The sequence below is a fragment of the Poromitra crassiceps genome, assembly GCF_964638095.1.
Source record: "Poromitra crassiceps genome assembly, chromosome: 18".
In the NCBI taxonomy this organism is placed as follows: Eukaryota; Metazoa; Chordata; class Actinopteri; order Beryciformes; family Melamphaidae; genus Poromitra; species Poromitra crassiceps.
In genome coordinates, this window is record NC_139636.1 from 24,911,101 (window position 1) to 24,932,614 (window position 21,514).

The 21,514-nt window shown below is 42.5% G+C and overlaps 2 protein-coding genes across 2 annotated transcripts; one reads left to right on the forward strand and one right to left on the reverse strand.

Annotated features, from left to right (window-relative positions):
- Positions 1–704: 704 nt before the first annotated feature.
- On the reverse strand, positions 705–14,963 carry sema7a (semaphorin 7A (JohnMiltonHagen blood group)). Its single transcript, XM_083654501.1, has 14 exons — positions 14,756–14,963; positions 14,023–14,162; positions 13,198–13,239; positions 12,992–13,090; positions 12,067–12,169; positions 11,724–11,834; positions 10,768–10,910; positions 7,346–7,524; positions 6,885–6,993; positions 5,921–6,116; positions 5,598–5,710; positions 3,780–3,925; positions 2,706–2,764; positions 705–2,076 (listed from the first exon to the last, which is right to left on the reverse strand). The coding sequence occupies exons 1-14, from the start codon at positions 14,874–14,876 to the stop codon at positions 1,643–1,645; spliced, it is 1,995 nt and encodes a 664-aa protein (XP_083510627.1). The 5' UTR covers positions 14,877–14,963; the 3' UTR covers positions 705–1,642.
- Positions 14,964–15,218: 255 nt separating this feature from the next.
- Positions 15,219–21,371, forward strand: commd4 (COMM domain containing 4). The gene is made up of 8 exons (XM_083654552.1): positions 15,219–15,461; positions 15,651–15,722; positions 15,838–15,903; positions 15,995–16,034; positions 18,266–18,385; positions 19,768–19,848; positions 20,638–20,814; positions 20,911–21,371. The coding sequence occupies exons 1-8, from the start codon at positions 15,459–15,461 to the stop codon at positions 20,949–20,951; spliced, it is 600 nt and encodes a 199-aa protein (XP_083510678.1). The 5' UTR covers positions 15,219–15,458; the 3' UTR covers positions 20,952–21,371.
- The last annotated feature ends 143 nt before the right edge of the window (positions 21,372–21,514 follow it).

Genomic DNA, 21,514 nt, shown 5'->3' on the forward strand with positions numbered 1-21,514 from the left:
TCCAAAACGTGTCAACGTGTGTCGTTGCCTGGGAAACGCACATCCCATATTACAACTGTTCGCATTGCATCCCATAATAGTATGATGATACTTGGGATGCCATTGCGGACATAGATGCAAACTGGTTAGCTAAAAGCTTAGCATCGCCAGCGAGGGCCCCGACCCTTAGCCTGGGTAAACCCAGCCGCCACGTGACCTGCTCTCAGACCTGCTCTCAGTCACTACCTTGTGACTGTAAGCAGGGTAAGCCTGAGAGCAGGTCACTGGGGGCTGGGTTTACCCAGGCTACCCGACCGTTGCAGTCGGGGTACGTTTCGAAATCCCTCCGGGCCTGACAATTTTTCTAGAGGAAACACTGGTGGTGTAAATTGAATATTCAGGAATTACATGGGGCTTAAAAATCACAACTAGTTAATGTGAAGGAAAGTTATCCTGTATTGAAAATCTCCCAAGAATCCAATATTTCCACCCAACTGACACTGAAGCTATGGCAAAATTGATTCCTGTACTCTGGCGTTTTCTCCACAACAGAGAAGAGTAGTCACTTAGTTGGTGTAAAGAGAGATCATAAAGAGGGTTGAGTGCAAGGTCAATAAAAGAACGGTTTAATGAATCTCTGACCTCATAAATCTTTCAATTTTGCCAAGCATTGGTCAAGCAAAAATATACATACATGCAATAGATACAAAAATACTGTAGTAGGAATACCAAAATAAATTTAATTTAAAATAAATAGTTGAGTAAGAAAAAGCAGGTGATTACACACAAAGGATTAAATAATATAGGATCGTACCATAAAGAAAATAATATAAATATCTTTAATTTATTAGTCCTTCATTTGGGGCAACGTGATCAAATATGTTGTCATGCATGACATGTTTTTAGATGTTAGATATTATGGTCTACTTTGCAGCATACAAATTTTCATTTCCACATTTTCCAAATTCCTTTCTGGGTAGGCTACAGACTGGCACTATGGCACTAGGCCAGATATAACAGGACATGGAAATTACATAAGTGTTCACTTCTTCCTTCCTTTTTTTACTCTACCCTTCCCCTAAAGACCCTGATACCAATCTGTCATTTTGGGACTGGGGTGGGTTCACACTCTCCTAACCTCTATGGAAATGGCCAAGAACAGGCTTCAACATATTGTATTCTTCAAAACACACAAACTCAAAACTCTCAAACTTTCTTATATCTTGGTGGTTCGCTGTCCAGAAGCGATCTCATTCACAATGTCACCATTTTGACCTGGACTCCAGGACTTAAATACATACTGGGCCTTGTTGGTAAAAGCTCTTTTGGGGATTATTAATAACTAACATTCTTGTGAGAGCAGAACCTGTCCCACCACATAGAGCTGTACTCTTACAATAATGGTTTGACCTTCATAATAGGAGTGTTCCTTCCTGTTTGAGCTGCCGGCTTCTCTGATGTCTGGGTGGACTTCCTCTGCTGCTGCCCATGTCCTGTTCCTGAATAGCACTTGCAATGACAAAGGGCCTGAAAAACATTTGGTTTACCTCAAACATTCATTTTGTTCCCTCGGGACCAAAGCAGTTAACGAGCTGAAATGCAACAGAGAGACTTTACAGAGAGGAAAGGAATGGAAAGTGCCATGGTTCCGATTGGTCAGATTCTATTTGAAAAGTACTAGCACAATAAGTGCAGCAGCTACACTCCTGACCCACGCCACCTGCATCAATAATGCTGCTGCATTGTGACTGCTGTCAATGCCGACGTTCCGGTTAATGTCTCTCTTTGTATCCGGGATGGTTTGCTCAGTGAGTCGATATTCTTTCAGCACTTTGGTGTAGTCTCTCTCCTTGGATACACACTTGTAGTCCCCATAGCTCTCATTTGCCATGGCAGGGATCAGGTGCAGACAGTCGGACTGCATTTGCAGACAAGGCTTGCTCTGGCCTCGGTGGACCCATGTGTAGATGGCGTGGTAAGAGTCTATAGGACAGGACAGATAGAAAGGGACTTTCAGGGGGACAGCGTGAACTGTCCTCAAGTCCACAGGTGATGCTGAATGGGTCTCCTGTTTGGTCCTGTTCGGTGTCTTTGGTTCTAGGTGGAAAGAAGAGAATGAAATGGAGATGTGATAAAGTGATCTGAATGTATGGCCTGTGTGTAATATGATGCTGAAACACTATAAGCAGGGGTCTCAAACTCATTTTAGTTCACGGGCCACATGGGACCCAATTTTGTCTCAAGTTGCCCAGACAAAGAACATAAATGCATAATAAATAACAAAACCTCCAAATGTTCCCGTTTATTTTAGTGTAAAGAATTACAGGTAGCCTACATTTTAAGAACCCATTTTCACATAGGGTTAAATCAGCTACCATAGGCCTATCTGTAACTCTGCATTACAATTGATGATGCCAACTGTGCAATTCTCTATATTCAAGGGTACTGAAAATGGTTTACCACTTAGTGATGAATACAGAAAACATGAATAGGCTACTTAATATTTAACTTGTTCTTGAAACCTGGCACCTCTTAGCCTTCACAAGTGCATGGATTAAATGGCATGGATTGCATGGATCCATGGATGCATGGATTGAAGGATTTCTCAGTGCAATTGTCACACTTTGCAAAGTCATCTGGTTGTCCGGATTGGACCCTCTGGCGGGCCGGTTCTGGCCCCCGGGCCGTATGTTTGACACCCCTGCTATAGGGTCATCATTACGTACCTTCTACTGCTCTAGGGCACACAGTTGTTTCTCCTCCAATGATATTTTGAATGCCCCCTCTGTGAACAAAAACAACAGTTTTTAAAACCCACAACTAAGGTTTCAGTTGTATCACTGTGTCACATGCTAATGATAAGAAAAGGGTGACTTTTGATGCTACAAACGTTTGTGAGAGCAAAATTATTGATTGATTGGTCATTGATCATCTCTCTCTCTCTCTCTCTCTCTCTCTCTCTCTCTCTCTCTCTCTCTCTCTCTCTCTCTCTCTCTCTCTCTCTCCTAAGATGTCTCTTTTGTGGACTCTGCTCTCCATCTGCAGAGCATTCCTAAAGATAGATCAGATTTATTTTGTCTTGTAACCAGACCAAGGTTGTATTGTCTCTTATGAAAGATCAACGTAGCTGTGGAAATGTACTGGGCATCAGATGGAACTTCTGTGAGCTGTGGAAATTTCCTGGCTTCCCTAAGGGGGGTGGTGCTCATTTTCGTATATGATGGGTAGATGCCTTGACTCGTGGCTCAGTCCTGACTGTCTTTTTCTACAGGACTGTGACCCGCTGTGCACAGACAAACTTTGTTTGTCATGGAATAAAATACCTCCTTATATTCATTTTAAAACGAACAATTGATTTATTGATGGATCAACAAGGCATTTAGACATTTCACCATTACACGTTTCAGCGTAAAGATGCTGATGAAGGCTTTACGCTGAAACATTTGTTGTTTTCTGTCTGTCCCAGATGACCAGTAAATCTTAAAAGGACATTCTGGAGTGCTGGCCTACTTCTTTTTCTTAATATGACTATATAGTGAATCAAATTAAAAGTTGAGAATTCGGACACTATTAAAAAATGGTGAACACACTATATAGTCCACTTTTTCAAACAGGGCTAAGGTCTTCTTAAGCCCAATGAGCACACCAGGCCCAGGTGCACCCAATCAGCCCTAATGACCCCAACACCAGGCTCCTGCAAGATGACCCAGGAGAGTGGGAGGGTCATCACAATAAAAGATTTAAGAGGCACATATGTTTATTTGTATGGACACATTCCAAACAGATGCTGTTTAACTTACGGGACTGTCGGGGTGCATCCAAACTGGGTCCAGGCACAGTACGGGTCACGGGCCAGAACACAGTCTTCACAGGACTTGTTATAATCTTGACACCTCTGGAGGTCCACGCTCGAGATTTGCTCCGAGAATCCCACTATTAACTTTCTCTGACCACAAGAAAATACAAAAAAATTCAACAATCACAATTTGAGCACCTATAATTTCACATTAAAACATGTGTGTGTGTGTGTGTGTGTGTGTGTGTGTGTGTGTGTGTGTGTGTGTGTGTGCAGGGCCGGCCCTAGCCATCTGGGGGCCCTAAGCAGGATATAGATTAGGGGCCCCCTCCCAGGGGTGGGGGTTTGGGGGCATCCGCGCTGGAAGTACTTTTAAGTAGGGGGTGGTGTAAGTAGGGGGTGGTGTAAGGAGGGGACTCTCGGTGCTGCCCGCCAGGGCAGTGCCGAAGAAAATTTGACGTTTTTTGGACTTTTAGCCATATTTAGAGGAATATTTAAAACAAACAAACGTGACGATGATGATGCTCGTTTGTAGCCCTATCAGTGTCAAGCAAGCGTGTAGAACCCAGCAGCCATAGGGGTTGCCAGGTCAGTTAAACCAGGGGTTCCCAACCTTTTTTGTGCCAAGGACCGGTAGATACATTCAGGACCGGTTGTCAATTGTAATGGTTTTAGTCAGGGGCGTCATGCAAACCAGAATTCTGAGGGGGCGACATTCGGTGGCGACCAAAGGTCCCCGGCTAAAACATTTCAGTGGCGACCGAAGGTCTGAATAGATCTGCAATGATTCAATCAGTCTGCCCAGATAAAGTGTGCTGAATCACTCATGATTGAATCAGTGCATTTAGCTATTTCTAAAATGTTGGCCATTTGAAGCCAGATTTAGAGGAAGATCTAATTTTAAATTATCATTGGGATTAGAGCGTTGTGATATCATTATTCGGTTTTTAACCATCAATATTTTGCTCCTTTTCTCATTAGGGTAAATACTGTATATTTATTTAGAGATAAACATTCGGCAGCGAAGGTCCCCAGCAAAAAAGTTTTGGTGGCGACCTAAGGTCTGAATAGATCTGCAATGATTCAATCAGTCTGCCCAGATAAAGTGTAACAGCTCACTGTCATAACAGCTCTGGCTAACATTACAATGCTAACATTAGCTGCATGGTAGTACAAGTATAGCCAACTAACTTGCTATGCAAACTATACCTATAATAACTAACAGCATGAATTTGACTTCCCCCTTCTTTTATTTTTTTCAAAAAATCTGAGGTGGCAACTGCCCCCTCAGTTTCAATGGGCATGACGCTTCTGGTTTTAGTTACATATATATTTACTCACCAGGTGGCGACAAAAGGTAAATAACAGCCTTTTGTGTTGTACTGTATGTAGCCTACAGTATTTATGTTTTTGTTTAAACTACAAACATAAATAAACGTCAACCTATGTTTTAACTACCACACACAGCCTATAATATTATAGCCTATGTTTGTAAAAAAAAAAAAAAAAAAAAAATTTAGGGGGCCCCTGGCAAATCCCGGGGCTCTAGGCAGCCGCTTAGTTCGCATATAGGGCGGGCCGGCCCTGTGTGTGTGTGTGTGTGTGTGTGCATATATATATATATATATATATATATATATATATATATATATATATATATATATATATATATATATATATATATATACATATATATATATATACTGTATATATATATGTTGTGTGTGTGTTTTCACTTCTAATCAGTGGCTGACAAAACACCACTGATGATGCTGCAGTGTATACCCTTTATAAATGGCACTCTGGATGAGCAGAGCAGTACCTTTTTGGAGTGAAGTTTTATTGATTGTATGGCCGAACTGTTGGAGAGTTGAGTTTCAGAGATAATGAAAGGGTCAGTGCCAGCCTCCAAGACTTTATGGATCATTCCTGCGTCTGTTAGAAGAGCACACAAAGACCAAGTGAAGGTTACATGTACATCCGAGGGCCTCCACCCCCACTTTTTCTCCCTTGATTAAATTGACCGGCTAAATATTTTTAGCATCCATTGTTAAGTGGTGATTATAGAAAAAAACAAACAACAATGCTAGCTTTCAGACCAAAATAGCACATTGTGATGGGTTTGCAATTTCCCCAACAACATACCAGTAGCAAGCAGCAGGACGTTGTACGTGTGCTGGTCTGCAGCCTGCACTCTGTCCACAGCCATTTTCGTGTAGTTGTTGTTGCTCACATAGAACGGAGCGAGATGGTGAACTGAGCGGACCCACTCACTCATCTCCGGATGGTCCTTCACTACGTTCACCGTGCCCAATGGCACACTTCTGCTGTTTTTCATACACTGGAAGAGACATGATGAACACAGAATGGGTTTCACTCATACTGTAGGTATCCAGTTCTTCAAAGAGTGCAGGAATGTAAACAACTGTAAATAACTCTAAAGTGGGAACACAACTGTGTATACTATTAGCCTACTCTGAGAGAGCAATTGATTCAGACTGGTAAACAAAACCAAAACTGTATAAAAACAACCTACAAATATTTCCTCAAGCCATAAAAGCTGAATCTGTGCAAGGCACTGCTTTCAACAAGACGTGGCAACAGAGCAGAATGATGAGTTGCATGGGAAGATCTGAAGAAGTTGTAATGACTGCAACATTTGTCAGCAGGAATAAAGCCTACCCAAGCCTCTGGAGAGACCTAAGTTTACACACATTCTACCTTTGTGTACCCCTTAAATTCCTTAACTACAGACTGACCTTGAATAAACATTGTCTAGAAAATCACATTATATCAAGACTAGAGATGGAAACACTGAGCAGGTTCATGCAGTCACTGGGATACAGATGTTTTCATCAAGTACAGAGCCACTTTTTCCACGTTTCCACCCAGATTTACGATTCTTTTCCAGTTGTTATTCTGGACCACTCCTCTAACACTCTGTCACATGTGACACAGATTCTCCACAATACATCTGACTGAACTAAAGCAAGTAGGTCTGATAAAAAAAACACAAAGAGGAAGGTCTTTGTCAGATGCTATGTAAAGATAATGCAACAACAAAGTAGCAATAAATTAATTAATAAAAAACGTAATAAAAAATACTTACAGTTCCTGGCCTCGGGTTGGGAATGGCTTTATTATAGCCCTTGAATGTGGAGCTCTCAAATATTTCCTCAATATTTACAATGGAATAGATACAAACTGCTGTGGCGTTCCTAGAAGAGGAGTGAGATAACTGGTCAGCACAGCATTTCCCATAACTGCCATCACAACTACAATGTTGATCTCTGTTAGTTATGATCTCTTTATATCTCTTTAGTATTACTTCAGCTAATGCAGGCTAACTGCTATCAAGCATGAACAACTGGACCCATGGATAAGAGGGAAAATGGAATGTTCACAAGTTATAGTATATACACTGACTTTAGATGTTTTTAAATGTTTTTATTCTTGGAAGAAATGCTGCAGGCTTATAATTTCCAGTGAGAGCCACGTGGAATCTAAAGTATAACTCTGTAAGTTGATGCTTGGCTGCTGATAATAATACAGGAAGGAAAAGTGCCTAACCAGCTGCTTGTGAAAAGAGCGTAGACTCTGGTGTCATGCCAGTCCTCGGCGTGCAGCACGTAGATGTCTTGAAGACGGTTAAAATAGAGCGACTCCTCGGGAAAGCCACACACAAGCCGGGCCTTGAGGAAAGACGTCCACATGTTCTGTAAGAATCTCTTTGACCCGCCCTCATCCACCTGCACAAAGATATTAATAAATGAAACTTGAGAAAGATGTGAAAGGTCAATCTTACACTTCTCTTTAAAAAAAATGGCAGTCAGCAAATCTGAGCAATTAGATCGGATCACCATTATGGATTCGGATGTGAAATCTAGAACAAAACATCCAACGACGTTAACCACTTTTATGGCAAGTCGTGGTATGCCCAGATGGATCAAAACAACTAACCACTTTTCTTGGTATGCGAACGGGTCAGAGTAATGTTACCAGATGATGTCAAATAACAAACAAAGCAAAGCCGTCAAAACGCCTTCGGAAAAAATGTTTAAAATAAATAGTCAATTTGCTGTGTTAGCTGTGCAAAGGACTTATAGGAGGTCTGCACTGTTGGTACAGGTGGTAGGAATGGAACCACACTGCAAGGCTGAACTGCTGAATCGAGCTTGGCCTGAATAAATTATAATAGAGTTGAATGTTTAATACCTCGTAGCCTGGTATTATGCTCACAACACCTGAGGATATCAATGCACCTGCTTCATTTCCTGTCACCAAGCTAAGCACAAGCTAATAAAAAATTCATTTCCAACTAGAAGGGCACTCGGAAAGTGCAGACCTCTGCCAAGACCAATAGTCCAGTCTGCTTAGTCAGATCGGATCCGCTCCAAAATGTAATGGGTTCTTCCCTTGCCCATGCTACACCCTTCCTAGCCTGGGTAAACCCAGCCCCCACGTGACCTGCTCTCAGACCTGCTCTCAGTCACTAGTGACTGTAAGCAGGGTAAGCCTGAGAGCAGGTCACTGGGGGCTGGGTTTACCCAGGCTACACCCTTCCATGAAGTTACATGAAAATTGGCCCACTTGTTTTTCCAAAATGCTGCCAACAGCCTGCTATAGCGCCACCTATGGGCAAAATAACACCAAATTGATCGTGCTACCTTGTTGAACCATACAAGGGTGTACCACATTTGGTCGAGTTAGACCAAAATCTTTTGCCCTGACGAAGGCCACAGCGGCCGAAACGCGTAGGCAACTACACCTTTTTCCTACTTTTCCCACTTTCCTTCCTCTTACCTCCCTCAACGAGTGTCGCCTTGGTTGCGCCTGAGACCACCAAACTGTCCAAGTAAGTGGCCTCTGGCACTTTATTAGACCAAAATCTTCTTGAGTTATGGCCATTTGTAGACATTAGGCCCCACCTCCAAAGTTTGAAAACCAATTATTTTGAAATGGTGTTGGTGTATCAAACTACTGCTTGATACCCTTTATGCAGGACAGTCCAGACATGCTGTGAGCCAAAATTTGTGAAGATTGGATGATTATTTATTTATTTACTTATTTCAATTTTTAAAGGAGAAAATAGCAAAAAGTAGTTTTGGACAAAGTTGAAAATGGCAGAAAGACTTGAGGGCGGAAATCGGCAGGGCCCTCCATTTAAAATGTAAAATGTTGCTCTAGCGTCCCTTATGGGTGCAATGACACCAGCTTTGGCACATGACATCATACATACCTGCACACCTGTACCAAGTTTGGTTAGAATAGGACAATGCGGAGTTGTGGTGCTTTTTGTAAAATACCCCCCCCATGAAACTTTGGAAGTCGATTATATGAAAATGGTGTGGACTATCAAAAACTGCTCGATTAGTTTGGTGCAGGACAGTCCAGACATGCTGAGTGTGTCGTGGTTTGGTGAAGATCGGACAAAATTTGTAGGAGGAATAGCAACAAAAACATAACCTCCTTGGCGGACGTAATTAGGTTATCATGTTGTTTTAACCCATGATGACAAACTGAACCCTCAGTACAAGCAAATCAAAAACACATGCAGTAAACAATAAAGTCTACTGTCTACAAGAAATGAAAGCAGAGATGAATGATGTCTGACCTTGTTAAAGGAGGTTATACTGTATTTAACATCAGTTTTACAGATAAATGCTAACGACTCATCTCTTCCCATGTCTTGTAAATTCAGGAAATGTTACAATAGGAGAAACATGCACAGACTCACAGACTACATCTGACAGACACTGACAGCAGGAAAACCGGACTCATTTTGAGCTATCTCTAGTGAACAGCAGGAATGAAAAGTAATGGTGTTTGCAAATGTCATGCAAGTTTCATGCAAACTCAGAGATACAGTCGGTCTCTGACTGAGCTGACTCACCAAAGGACGGTGCTGTGGCTCTACACTACAGGATTGGGGATTCTAGAGCAGGTACATAGGCATGTGTTCAGATGTGCGTTTACTGCGGTGGTTGAATCCCCGATCCTGTCTGCCTGGGCTGGGCTAGCAGCTAAATGCTAACTATGCTGAATGGGGAGAACCGAACGGGAGGATTTCCCCGATGCTGACCCATTGACCATGTGTCTATAACGAGACCCCGCCTGAATGTATGCAGAGTGAAAAAGGTGACAGACTACGGCAGATGAGATTAAAGGAATGCTAAGTAGATTTTAATGTTTTTAATATGTATTTTTGTGTGACATATGCCTATTGTTCTGTTGAATTTTACTTGTTTTCATAAAGTACCTGTGTAACAGCCTCAGGATAATAATACTGTATACTGTACTACCAAAACCTGTATTAGTTCAAGATCTATTGACTTGTATATTTCATAGCTTTCAGAAGTTGCCTTATTCTTCCCAAACAGAAGAAAGTGACCAGCCTCAATGACTGGTGCCCCATAGCCCTCAATCCCATAGCCAGCAAGTGCCTGGAGAAGCTGGTCATATCACACATCCGCCCTACACTCCCATCCAACCACGACCCTCTACAATTTGTATACCGCCCCAACAGGAGCACAGCACATGCCATCGCCCGCGTGCTACACATTGCCCTCTCCCACCTGGAGGGGAGGGACACCTATGTGAGAATGCTGTTCGTGGACTACAGCTCAGCATTCAACACCATAGTGCCGTCCAAGTTGGTCAGCAAGCTATGGGATCAAGGGCCCAGTTGGACAAAGAACCGTTGTCCAATTTAAGATTAAGATTCCCCTCCGAGTTAAGGTGTCCATAAAATAGAATCGGCTGCACAAAACACCCTTATGAGCCTACAGCATAAGAATTTCACACGTGCGTACTTGTACTATGGAGTGAAAAAAAAAATAATAATAAATAACTTTAACAGTTACTTTAACAAGATTTGGACTGCTATTAGCCAGACTACTTAAGCTGATTAGGAGACTAATCGCAGTGGATTACACAAGGTGAGAACCTCCTCGCGACGTCAATAATTCCACTCCAGTTCCAGTAAAGCCTACCTTGCAAACTCTGGCCACACGGGAAATCCAAGGCTCAGCCTCAGGACTAGAGTCAGAGTTCTTCTCACGAAAAAACATGTAGATCTTCTCATTATCGGGATCGTCCTTCCGCCTCACCCAGGATGCAGAGATGAATGTGGGCTCTGTGGGAAGACCGGGGGTGGGGTGGGAGGGGGGTGATGTTTCCTGAGCCAAGCTCCAAACTTCCTTTATTTACAGTACAGCATGGTGCCTGAAAACAATACATGATGTACCAAGTAGCAACCTTTGCTTGGGACAGAAAGCCAAATTGGGCAATCAATCTGTAGACACAACAGTCTGGGAGAAGGGTGAGACAGCATCAAGACAAACTGCCTAAATAGAGATCCAATAACACCATAGGCGGAGTTTGCGGGTAGGTGGGAGGGGGGGTGTATGTGGGGAAGGGGGGAGGGGGGGCCGCAATATGTCACTGAGTCTAACCCAGGGCCAGGCGGCAAGATAAATCCAAATTGTTCCCTAGCAACCGAATTCCAGTGAAATTGTCTATAACTAACCCATTCAGAGTAAAATAGATGATAGAAAAGACTTGTTTTGTGCACAGCTTGCCGATCATGGGCCAAAAGCAGGCAGAGCTGCGGCTCCGCCTCCTATTGGGGGCAGCGCAAGAGATGGCCACACGCCCATACTCTAGGCTTCAAAACGGGATTGTAAAAACCAACGGGTGACGTCACACCTCCATATTTTTTTACGCGGTTTATGGTCTAACCTCTTAAACTTCACGGCCAACGTTACTGTCTTTTAGAGAGCTTGTCGCGGGCTCATTTTTAAAGCTGTATGTGAAATGTCCCCCCGCCCAGGTCAAACTCTGCCTATGAATAATAACACTGATTATGTGCATCATGTGCATGCAATTTAAACAGCTATATTCATACTACAGTAGGCTACATTAACAGACTCCAGTGAGGTTTACTGACCTGAAACCCACTTGTCATACATCCAGACACTGGTTCTACTGCCGACTTTCCTCCTGAATTGTAATGAACTTCCATCACTGTCCAAAGGCGCAGCTGCATATAAGTCCCCTTCTAAAAATAGAGAGAACAGAGCAACATCACATGAAGAGAAGCACAGAGAAGTTCAATTATTTAGCATATTTCTGTGAAAATGCACTGTCTCGCTGGCTCTGAGAAGTGACTTGATTTGGTTAAATAAGTGTGCCAGCACAACCGTGAATGGTTTTTTTCTTTCTAAATAGACATACATGGTCTGTGTCTGTGGTTATGCATTTAGAGTTTATAGCAGCTATATTTTACATACCTACTGTGAGAGACAGTGAGTTCTGTGTGTAAACATGCGGAGATATGCCACTCCCTTCGTAACTCTCCACTATCGCACGTGACTGATTGTTCACCTGAGAATTCTATAGTATGAACAGTAAACACATATCACACTGAAGATCAAAGGGAAAACATGAAAGATTTGACGAGGAAAACAAATGACGCACACAGGAATCCTAGTGTGACACCAAGTGACTGTATTTTTGACCACACCACCAAACTGCAGTCTCAACACCCAAGCTGCTTAAATTGTAGCTAGGGCAATTTACTCATCTAAACAACCACAATGCTGTAAGGAACCCTAATCAGTGCTGTAATGAACCCTTTAATTACTGTATTTGTGGTGGCGCCAGAAAATGACAATCACATGTATGACAGATGTCATACACAAAACAGGAAACCGCCCCACAGACACTATCCTACCCCCCCCCCCCCCCCCCGCCACCCCCCATATGTTTTACATAATGGTTATGTAAAACATATAACCATACAATGACAGTACAAACATTTTCACAATACAAGACGAAACCAAAAAATAGAATAAACAATAAAGACACAAACAATACATATAAATACATTGAGAGATACAATATTATCTTTACAGCATTAGTGGTGAAATAGAGAGACCATTCACATAGTCATTCAATCGTGTGGGATGGGAGACCTTCCATGGAGAAAAGGCTGCCAGATTTTATAGGAACGATTTATCTTAATTCTTTAATGAGTAAGTTGTCTCTTCCAGAGGTATGCAGCTCTTCACTTCTGAGAGCCACATTCCAATTGGCAATGGGAGATCTCATCATCTGTTGTTGATGTCATCGAATTACTCACTATAATCTTGAATTAAGTGCAACACATATGTGTAACACATGTCTGACGTGTGCAAGCCATTTGGGATAACTCACCAGCTTCCAACACTGTGGCTTGTGCCTATTCGTTCCACAGACAAACACACTGCCCTGGAACTTCTCAATGGCAGTGATGACATTTTCACAGCCTGGGCCCTGCAACACAGAGTCTGTTAGTCTGCTTCTAGAGTTTATCATTTAGAATTAAATCCCATTAATGAGCAGATTTGCAGGCCGGTTGTTGTCATTTTTCATTTACCAACCTCTAGGCACTCCTGACCGCCCGTTGTGTTCAGTGTGAACGTCTGCAGAAGACAGAATTGGGTAAAGGAATCAATCACATTTGCAGTTTTCACCCAAATCAGGATAATGTGGTGGATAGTTTTAAAATAGCAACTTGGAATAAAAAAGTGAATATCTTCTAGAGTCCATATCATTTACTAACCAATGTGGAATGTTGCACGTCATCTCTGCCCAAAACTGGGCATTAAAATTACATTTTTACAATAGTTGGATCAAAATGAAGAGCCAGAAAACCATTTTGGCTTTCTTTTTCAGGACAGACCAAATTCTTTGGTCAATGTCTTGGCTCCCATACAATTGGACCAATCTAGTTGAACGATCGATAACTTCTTGGAAAATAATGGAGATGCATTATTTCCAAATTGAAAAGTTTGGAATTTATTACTGATGAAAATGGCTGCGGAAACTCTAGTAGGCTATATTCTGTCTCCATTGTCTGTGTGTGTCAGCAGACATAAAAGTCATCAGCTGGCATTGAAAGACTGCGCCTGTCAGCGGGCCACTGCCCACAGTAGCTTTATCCCTGACAACCCATTGTATTTCACACAATAGTGTGACCACCATCTGCTACAGTATGGCTACTTATTGAGAGAGCAGCTGCATTACAGACTGCATTGGCACGGCAGACACATGAACCAGACAGAATTCAAGCCAGGAACATATCAATAATCCCAAGCTAAAAGGTATAAAGGACAGAACACTGCAGATGATAACATACCGTAAATAATACAAAGAGAATAGAAAGAGGTGTTCAAAATCGAACACAGTTCTCCCAAAAGACCTACCTCTATAATACTATTGTTATCGACATCAACTTTGATAACAAAGTCAGTCCCTCCAACATACAGCTCATTAGAGTCCTCATGATGAAAGAAGACTGTATGGTTCTGATGGACGGGGTATTCTAGTTGACCATTGATGATGTCTGGAAAAAGGAAGGGTAAGGCTATCAGTACAGTACCAGTAGTCACCAAGGTTACAAGATGAAGTGAAGTGAACAGCAAAGTAGTGAATGCTCAAAGGTACATGGACATGATGATAGTCAATGATAAACTGGACAGTGAAAATAATTGTAATGTGTATGACTGACTGTGAACAGTAGGCTAAATGTTGCAGATCTAAGTTACTGTATTGTCAGTGTGAGCTGACAATTTTGTTTGAAAAGTATATAGTTTGAGAATATCAGATTCCGATGATTCATATAGCATGAACTGGATATGAGTTTAACACTGTAACACTCTTATTCATAATATTCCTATGATGTCACATGCATTTTCCTACCAATATGGCGCTACAATACACAGTTCATTGGCTGTCACTTGATTGTAATCACCTGATAATTTATTACAATCACCTGTTATTTTCCTACCAAGATGGCCGTGTGATTATTCTGCTATGTTTGCTCACATTAGTTAGGCTATTTATTCACAGATGATTTTAAATAACCTTAGTACAACCCAAATTTGCAAGACATAGCCTACCTTTAGAATAATAGTGAAATTAAGCCAAAAATCTTACCGTGGCTCAGGATAAGCCTAGGTATACCTTTCAATCCAAGAATTGGTATGTCTCTCAATCCAAGACTAGTCAGCACTAATTGAAAACCCCAAGCAAGCCAAAGATAAATTAAAATAAACATTTTGTGTTATTGTTTGCTAAATGAGCATGTTTTATGAGTGTTGCCATGACCCCCGGCCGGCAAAGATGTCCATACTAGTGTTAATGGTCCGGCATATAATCTCTGTGCCTTCCAATCCAAGCCTGTCTGTCACTCTGGACCTAGTCTCGCAGTGCCAGGCCAGCCGTATCCCCTCGGAGAGTCCAGCGGTCTGGTCTGATTTCTTCGCCGAGAAGAGCCTGGTGACGCGAGGTTAGGTACGTACCACGTGAGACTGACGTTATTTGTTGTTGCGTTGCGTCGAAAAATAAATAAATAAATAGAGCAGGCAGCAGCGTAGATTCTACGTCATCATCAGCGACTGCGAGTCGAGATAGCACTGCACTGCTCCAAGCCGCTCCAAGCCAATCCCGAAAGCTGCATTTTTAGGAGAAACGAAAGGTTTTGGGACTTTGATGGCATATTATACGTGACACGATCTAGGAGGCAGGAGGAAGGTTTGAGCCACCACGGAGCAGCCTGCGTTTAGAAATAGCAAACAAAAAGGCTAAGCAAAGCTAACGTTACCAACTTCCGCACTCCATCTGCCACTGCTCAGCTGACATGGTAAACACAATCATTCATCTGATTAACGTTATTTGTCTTACTCTGAGTATTTCATACAGTAACGTTGGACATTTCAGTCGCGTAATGTATTCTGTTAATTTACCTCATCACTTGAGAGACACACACACACACACACACACACACACACACGGTTACAGTAACAGTAACAGTATGCCTTGTTTGTCCTAGCGGTTCCGTTTCTGTGGGGATCTGGACTGCCCAGATTGGGTACTTGCCGAAATCAGCACATTGGCTAAAATTGTGAGTAGTATGGATGATAAACATCAGTGATAAGTGCTTTCATCAATTTCAATTACACTTAATTGTGATGAAAAACTAAGATGTTTCCCTTCTCCGTCCTTACTAACATTAATAGTCAAGTGTCAAGATGAAACTCCTCTGTGCTCAAGTGCTGAAAGATTTGCTTGGAGAGGGCATTGATGTAAGTGTTCCAAGTGATAGCTACAAATAGTTAAATATCAATAATATCCCACTGCATTGACATTGATCAGTCATTTCCTTGTCTCTTTCAGTATGACAAAGTTACAAAACTTACTGCAGATGCAAAGTTTGGTAAGTCACCAATGCTCACTAAGGGCTCATTTCCACCACTTATAATAACAGCACACTACGGCTCTACTCTTACTTGGCCTAGCTCGTCTCGACCTGATAGACTGATTCCACCGCAAGTTTATTTGCATCCGCCCACAACTGGTCGTCATAGCGACCGTATATCCGCCCATATATCAGGCATGCAAACTAGTCACCTTTAGGTGACAGTCACCTTTTTGATCCCAAAATAGGGCACTTAATTGAATGATTTTTAGTGGTTTTGTGTCTGCCTTGATATCTGTCACCTTTTTCACTCTGGTGAGTTTGCATCCCTGATATATCTTCCCTCCGCCCTCCATTTGTATAACATTAAATGAACACAGACATTTTAACAAACTGTAGATGGAAAATGAATGGCAGATGAAATCCCTTGGTTGTATGTTGAATGCAGGAGAGGACGTGACTTTAGCCGGCGTGACTTTGGTGCTCAGTCAGTACTAGTCACTGGGACGGCACGGTGGCTCAGTGGTTAACACTGTTGCCTCACAGCAAGAAGGTCCCGGGTTCGAACCCCGGTCCATCCCAGGTCCTTTCTGTGTGGAGTTTGCATGTTCTCCCCGTGTCCGTGTGGGTTTTCTCCGGGTGCTCCGGTTTCCTCCCACCATCAAGAAAGACATGTATGTTAGGGTTAAGACTCCTGTCAGTGCTCCTGACCAAGGCACTGGCAAAATAACTGGAGTTGGTCCCCGGGCGCTGCACAGTGGCTGCCCACTGCTCCTAGTTCTAGGAAGGTTCCTAGTAGAGGATGGGTCAAATGCAGAGGATGAATTTCCCCAAGGGGATAAATAAAGGATAACTTAACTAACTTAACTTAACCATACCAGGAAGTAGGCTATAACGTATAACATTAAAATTAAATCCATACACAGAGCTTTTAAACTGGTTATAAAATACTGGTGCCTCTATATGACCTACATGGGCAAAATGAGACCATTGGCTAGGAGAATGGATATCAATTTGTTGTTATTTACATGGATGTGCTGCACGGGGGATGGGGGTTACTTACTACGCTATGGGAAGAAGAGGAGCCACCGGCCTAGCGGAGGCGTAGAAGTAACACCCAATTACAAGGGGTTCCTGCGCCATGGACCTTTCTCTCTCAAAACATTTAAAAACCACTGTCATGTTAAGGTAGCCTGGCTCCAGACCTTTGAAGCCACGCCCCCTCCACAGTTGTGAATTTGGCTCTTCTTGGAATGTGCAAACGCTTTTTCTCCGGTTGAAGATCCAATGACGGACGCTGATTGGCTAACGCTGTTCAGTCATGAACAACAGAAACAGCTGTGGCCAAAGCTAACGTGTCCTATAATGTGGATTCTAGTCATAGGTTGATGTTGCCGCACGGACCGGTTTATGTGACGGACATGTAACTTCCCTCTCAGACGTAAAGTAAAGAGTAAAGCACGTTACTGATATTCTGCTCTCCGTCTCGTCATTATGTGATCTTAGAGGCATAAAGATTACACAACATAACGTAGCTAGCTAACGCTAGCCAGCTTCTCCACGTTGAGCAGCCAACTTTGGCCGACTTTGTACTTTTGGTTTTAACAAACGTCTTATTAGTTACTGTAGTGTACGATAAGACTTACATTAAAACGACAAGTACAAAGTCGGCCGACTTTAGCTGCTTAACGTGGAGAAGCTGCCTAGCATTGGCTAGCTACGTTAGCTTGTGCTTGTGACTAGCAAGACTGCTGCGGCTGCCCTGCCGATTGGTTAGGGAAGACCGAAGCCTGCCCCCTCATAGAAATGCTCTGAAGCGAGTGCAATCTCAGACGAAGAGGCAATGAGTTTATGAATTGACAATACAGTTTGAATATCAGGCTAATGTTAAGGCTGAGCAAGGATATCGATTTTATTTCACCAGAGCCGAAGGCAGCAAGACCAAAGACCGGGTTCACAGCCCTTGGAACATCGACAGAGCAGACACCAAAAGCAGCACGACTCAACCCGGGCTGTCCCGGTTTTTGACCAGTGGAATGATACAAAAAAGCGAGTCGAGCTGGGCGGGGCCGTGCTAATACCAGCGGTGGAAATGGGCCATAATGCTATCACATTTGAAACTGACTTATTGAATTGGGTTTTTACACACAAACCTACACTATCATCATTACTAAACACTCTCAAGCTGAAGCTACCAATGTGTCTTTCTGTTCCATAACTTTCTTTCATGTTGTCAATTCATCTTGCAGAGAGTGGAGATATCAAAGCTAGTGTTGCAGTACTGAGCTTCATTTTCTCCAGTGCAGCAAAGCATGCCGTTGACAGTGAATCCCTGTCGAGTGAACTGCAGCAACTTGGTCTCCCTAAAGGCAAGTGAATTGGGTTTATCACAGTCTGTGCCGGTGCCAGGAGAAAGGCCAGGCTCAGCCATTTGTCAAAGTGGCATAAAGGCTGAACAAGCGCAATTCGTAATAGCTGTGACCACATACCGGTATGCAAATTTCCGCCCCCTATTAGCTAATTGGCATAAACACAAACACAAACACACCTTCACACACACACACACACACACACACACACACCTTCACACACACACACACACACACACACTTGACCTCCAGGCCAAATATCAGCCTCCTAGAGCGAAAACTGTGCCTGCTAAAGGGTGGTGAACTTTTTGTGGCTCAACCGACCAGCTGACAGTGCGACCTATTAGAGCTGCTGGTATGGTATGGTGGTCACAGCTAAAAACACAACCCTAGAGTATTTCTTCAACTTCAACCACTCACAATACTCTATTAGAGCTTTTTTTTCTCTATTAGAGCTAGTTTGCTGTTGTGCCCAGGTAGGACATAGACATCAAAGTGGACAATATGCAAGGAGCACATTTGTGAGAACAGTGAATTGACGTATGCAGTATAAAACAATCAATTTGACTTTCTGCCAGCTTGAGACTGTATATTCACCAAAACTATGTTGTATTCACCTTATGTAGCCCCGCCCACTTGACCCAGAGTTGTGTTATGACTTCCTGTTCAAAACACCATCTGGTTTACCTGGTAGTACTGTGCTGTCACAGGAAGTGTAAACACAATAGGAAGTAACTGTGTTGGAACATAAGGTGAACTGCTCCTAGTTCTAGGAAGGTTCCTAGTAGAGGATGGGTCAAATGCAGAGGATGAATTTCCCCAAGGGGATAAATAAAGGATAACTTAACTTAACTTAACTTAACTTAACTTAACTTAACTTAACTTAGATCAGGGGTTTTCAAAGTCCGAGAATGTGTGCCACTGCCTCCCCCCAGACAAATCTTGGAAAAAGGCGCCCCCTTGCTCAATTCCATAAGGGATCATGCTTGTGTTATTTGACCCAATACATAGAGACTCAACAATTGAGCCAAGATAGCCTGATGTTGCAGTTTGACATACTTCAGACTAAACCAAATACATAAAAAGGTCTGTCTGAATGAAGGCATTTATTTGTTTCTGACTCTGGGAAAGTGGGAAAACAGTCAAATCTCTTTAACCAAATCACACACATTTAGGCTATTCTATGTGATCTCATTTTGATAGCTAATGTCATATTTTTTCACTTCCATTCACTGAGCCTCCCCTGAAACTGTTTGGACCCCCCTGGGTAGGCCCGCCTCCCACTTTGAAAACCCCTGGTATAGATGATCCATTTTGATTATTAGATATAACTCCTTAACAACTACTGTGTGGTTATTAATGACATGCACCTATTCTTTTAGAACATACAACGGGGCTGTGTAAATCATATGAGGACAAGCACGCCACCCTGCAAGACAAACTAAGAGACACAAGCCTGAGATGCAAGTATTCCCATTACCTCAGTGTTTCCTCTGTATTCATTTAGCAGTGGTGCACCACCACAGTAAGTAAATTACCACCACTGCTAGAGAAAATGTGGAATTAAAATGTGTTATTTATTATGATTAAAATAAATGTTTAGCACTATAAGCTCAAAATTGAAAAATATCATACTCAAACAGGGAAAACATAACAGACCACTGTATAGACCCGGGTTCAATTCCTGGACGTTAGTGGTACTTCTGTCTTGGTCAGAAGGTCTTACAGACACAATTGTCCGTGTCTGCGGGTGGGAGTCATGGTCGCTGCACTAGTGCCTCCACTGGTCGGTCGGGGGGAGGGGAACTGGGGAGAATAGCGTGATCCTCTCACGCGCTGTACCGCGGTGAAACTCCTCATTGTCAGGTGAAAAGAAGCGGCTGGCGATTGCACATGTATCGGAGGAAGCATGTGCTAGTCTACAACTCTCCCCCGAGATCGGCAGAGGGGGTGGAGCAACGACCAGGACAGCAGAGGGAATTGGCCAATTACAATTGGGGAAAAATTGCGATGTGGGACGAACCTAGAATTATCTCCTCTGAGCACCACAGCTGCATAAAATTACAGAGGAAACACTGTACTATGTCATTATTCATGGTTGAAAACAACAATAACAGATGAGCGATGTCTTCTGACTGTGAGGTGTGCACTAAAGATTAGGTGTGAATTATACTATGTAATGGGATGTCTTCTGTGAGGTGTGCAGACAGTACGTAACGTTTAGGTGTGAATTACACTGTAATGTGTTTCAGTGGGGCGCCTGGAGGCTGTGTCCTGGCGAGTGGATTACACACTGAGCTCCAGTGAGCTGAGGGCGGTCAATGAACCAACAATTCACCTTAAACTGCAGGCACAAGGTGCAGAGTCAGGCTCCACAGAGACCACTGTTGTCTCTGTCTCTGCTGACAAGTTCAGAGTTTTGCTCACAGGTTAGTTCTGCATGTTGTCAAATAACAATCCTTTTCTCTTCTTTTTTCTAAACAGTTTTACGTTTCTGACCATTGTTTTCTGTCTATTTCTAACAGAACTAAAACAAGCCCAGGTGATGATGAATGCACTACAATGAAAACATGAACTTCAAATATCTAGAGTTAGACTTTCGGTCCTTGATCTCTCATAAACAGCGGCGTTTGATGGACACAACCAGTGAAGCTGACGGACTGCCGGGAAGTGCCAAACTGACATCCTGAATAGTATAGCTTTTTTGTGTGTACTGTTAACCTGGCCTTGAGTGAATGGCAGTACTCATCTCTTCTTGGGTTGATTGATTTTCCTCCTAAATGGCTACCAAACTATTAATTAATGGTTATAAGTTATTTCTGGACTGCATGACTTTTCACACAAATTAACAGAACTGAAGAAAAATGTTGAATGGACCATTTTTTGTAAAATATATTATTTCACACATTTTAAGTTGAATTATGTTGATGTTTTCATTTTTACCAACGTTATATGCTAAAAAAAATAAATCAATTTTCAAATACGAGATATTTTCTTCTTTGCCGCAATGCCTACAAATCCCATCATGCATTGAGTTTTACTCCTTTTACTTCCTGGCTCCATCCAGTGCAGTTGCTGAAAGAGCCACGGTTCAGTTTTCCATGAATGATTACAGAACATGCTGCATCT

Excerpts from the sequence above, each read along its gene's own strand:
- sema7a (XM_083654501.1), bottom strand. The coding sequence starts at position 14,876 with ATGTTTATTTTAATTTATCTTTGGCTTGCTTGGGGTTTTCAATTAGTG. Across the intron at positions 13,091-13,197 it reads GCGGTCAGGAGTGCCTAGAG|GGCCCAGGCTGTGAAAATGT; the intron begins GTTGGTAAATGA and ends TCTGTGTTGCAG. Across the intron at positions 5,711-5,920 it reads CGTCCTGCTGCTTGCTACTG|ACGCAGGAATGATCCATAAA; the intron begins GTATGTTGTTGG and ends CTCTTCTAACAG.
- commd4 (XM_083654552.1), top strand. Across the intron at positions 19,849-20,637 it reads AAGAGACACAAGCCTGAGAT|TGGGGCGCCTGGAGGCTGTG; the intron begins GCAAGTATTCCC and ends AATGTGTTTCAG. Across the intron at positions 20,815-20,910 it reads GTTCAGAGTTTTGCTCACAG|AACTAAAACAAGCCCAGGTG; the intron begins GTTAGTTCTGCA and ends TATTTCTAACAG.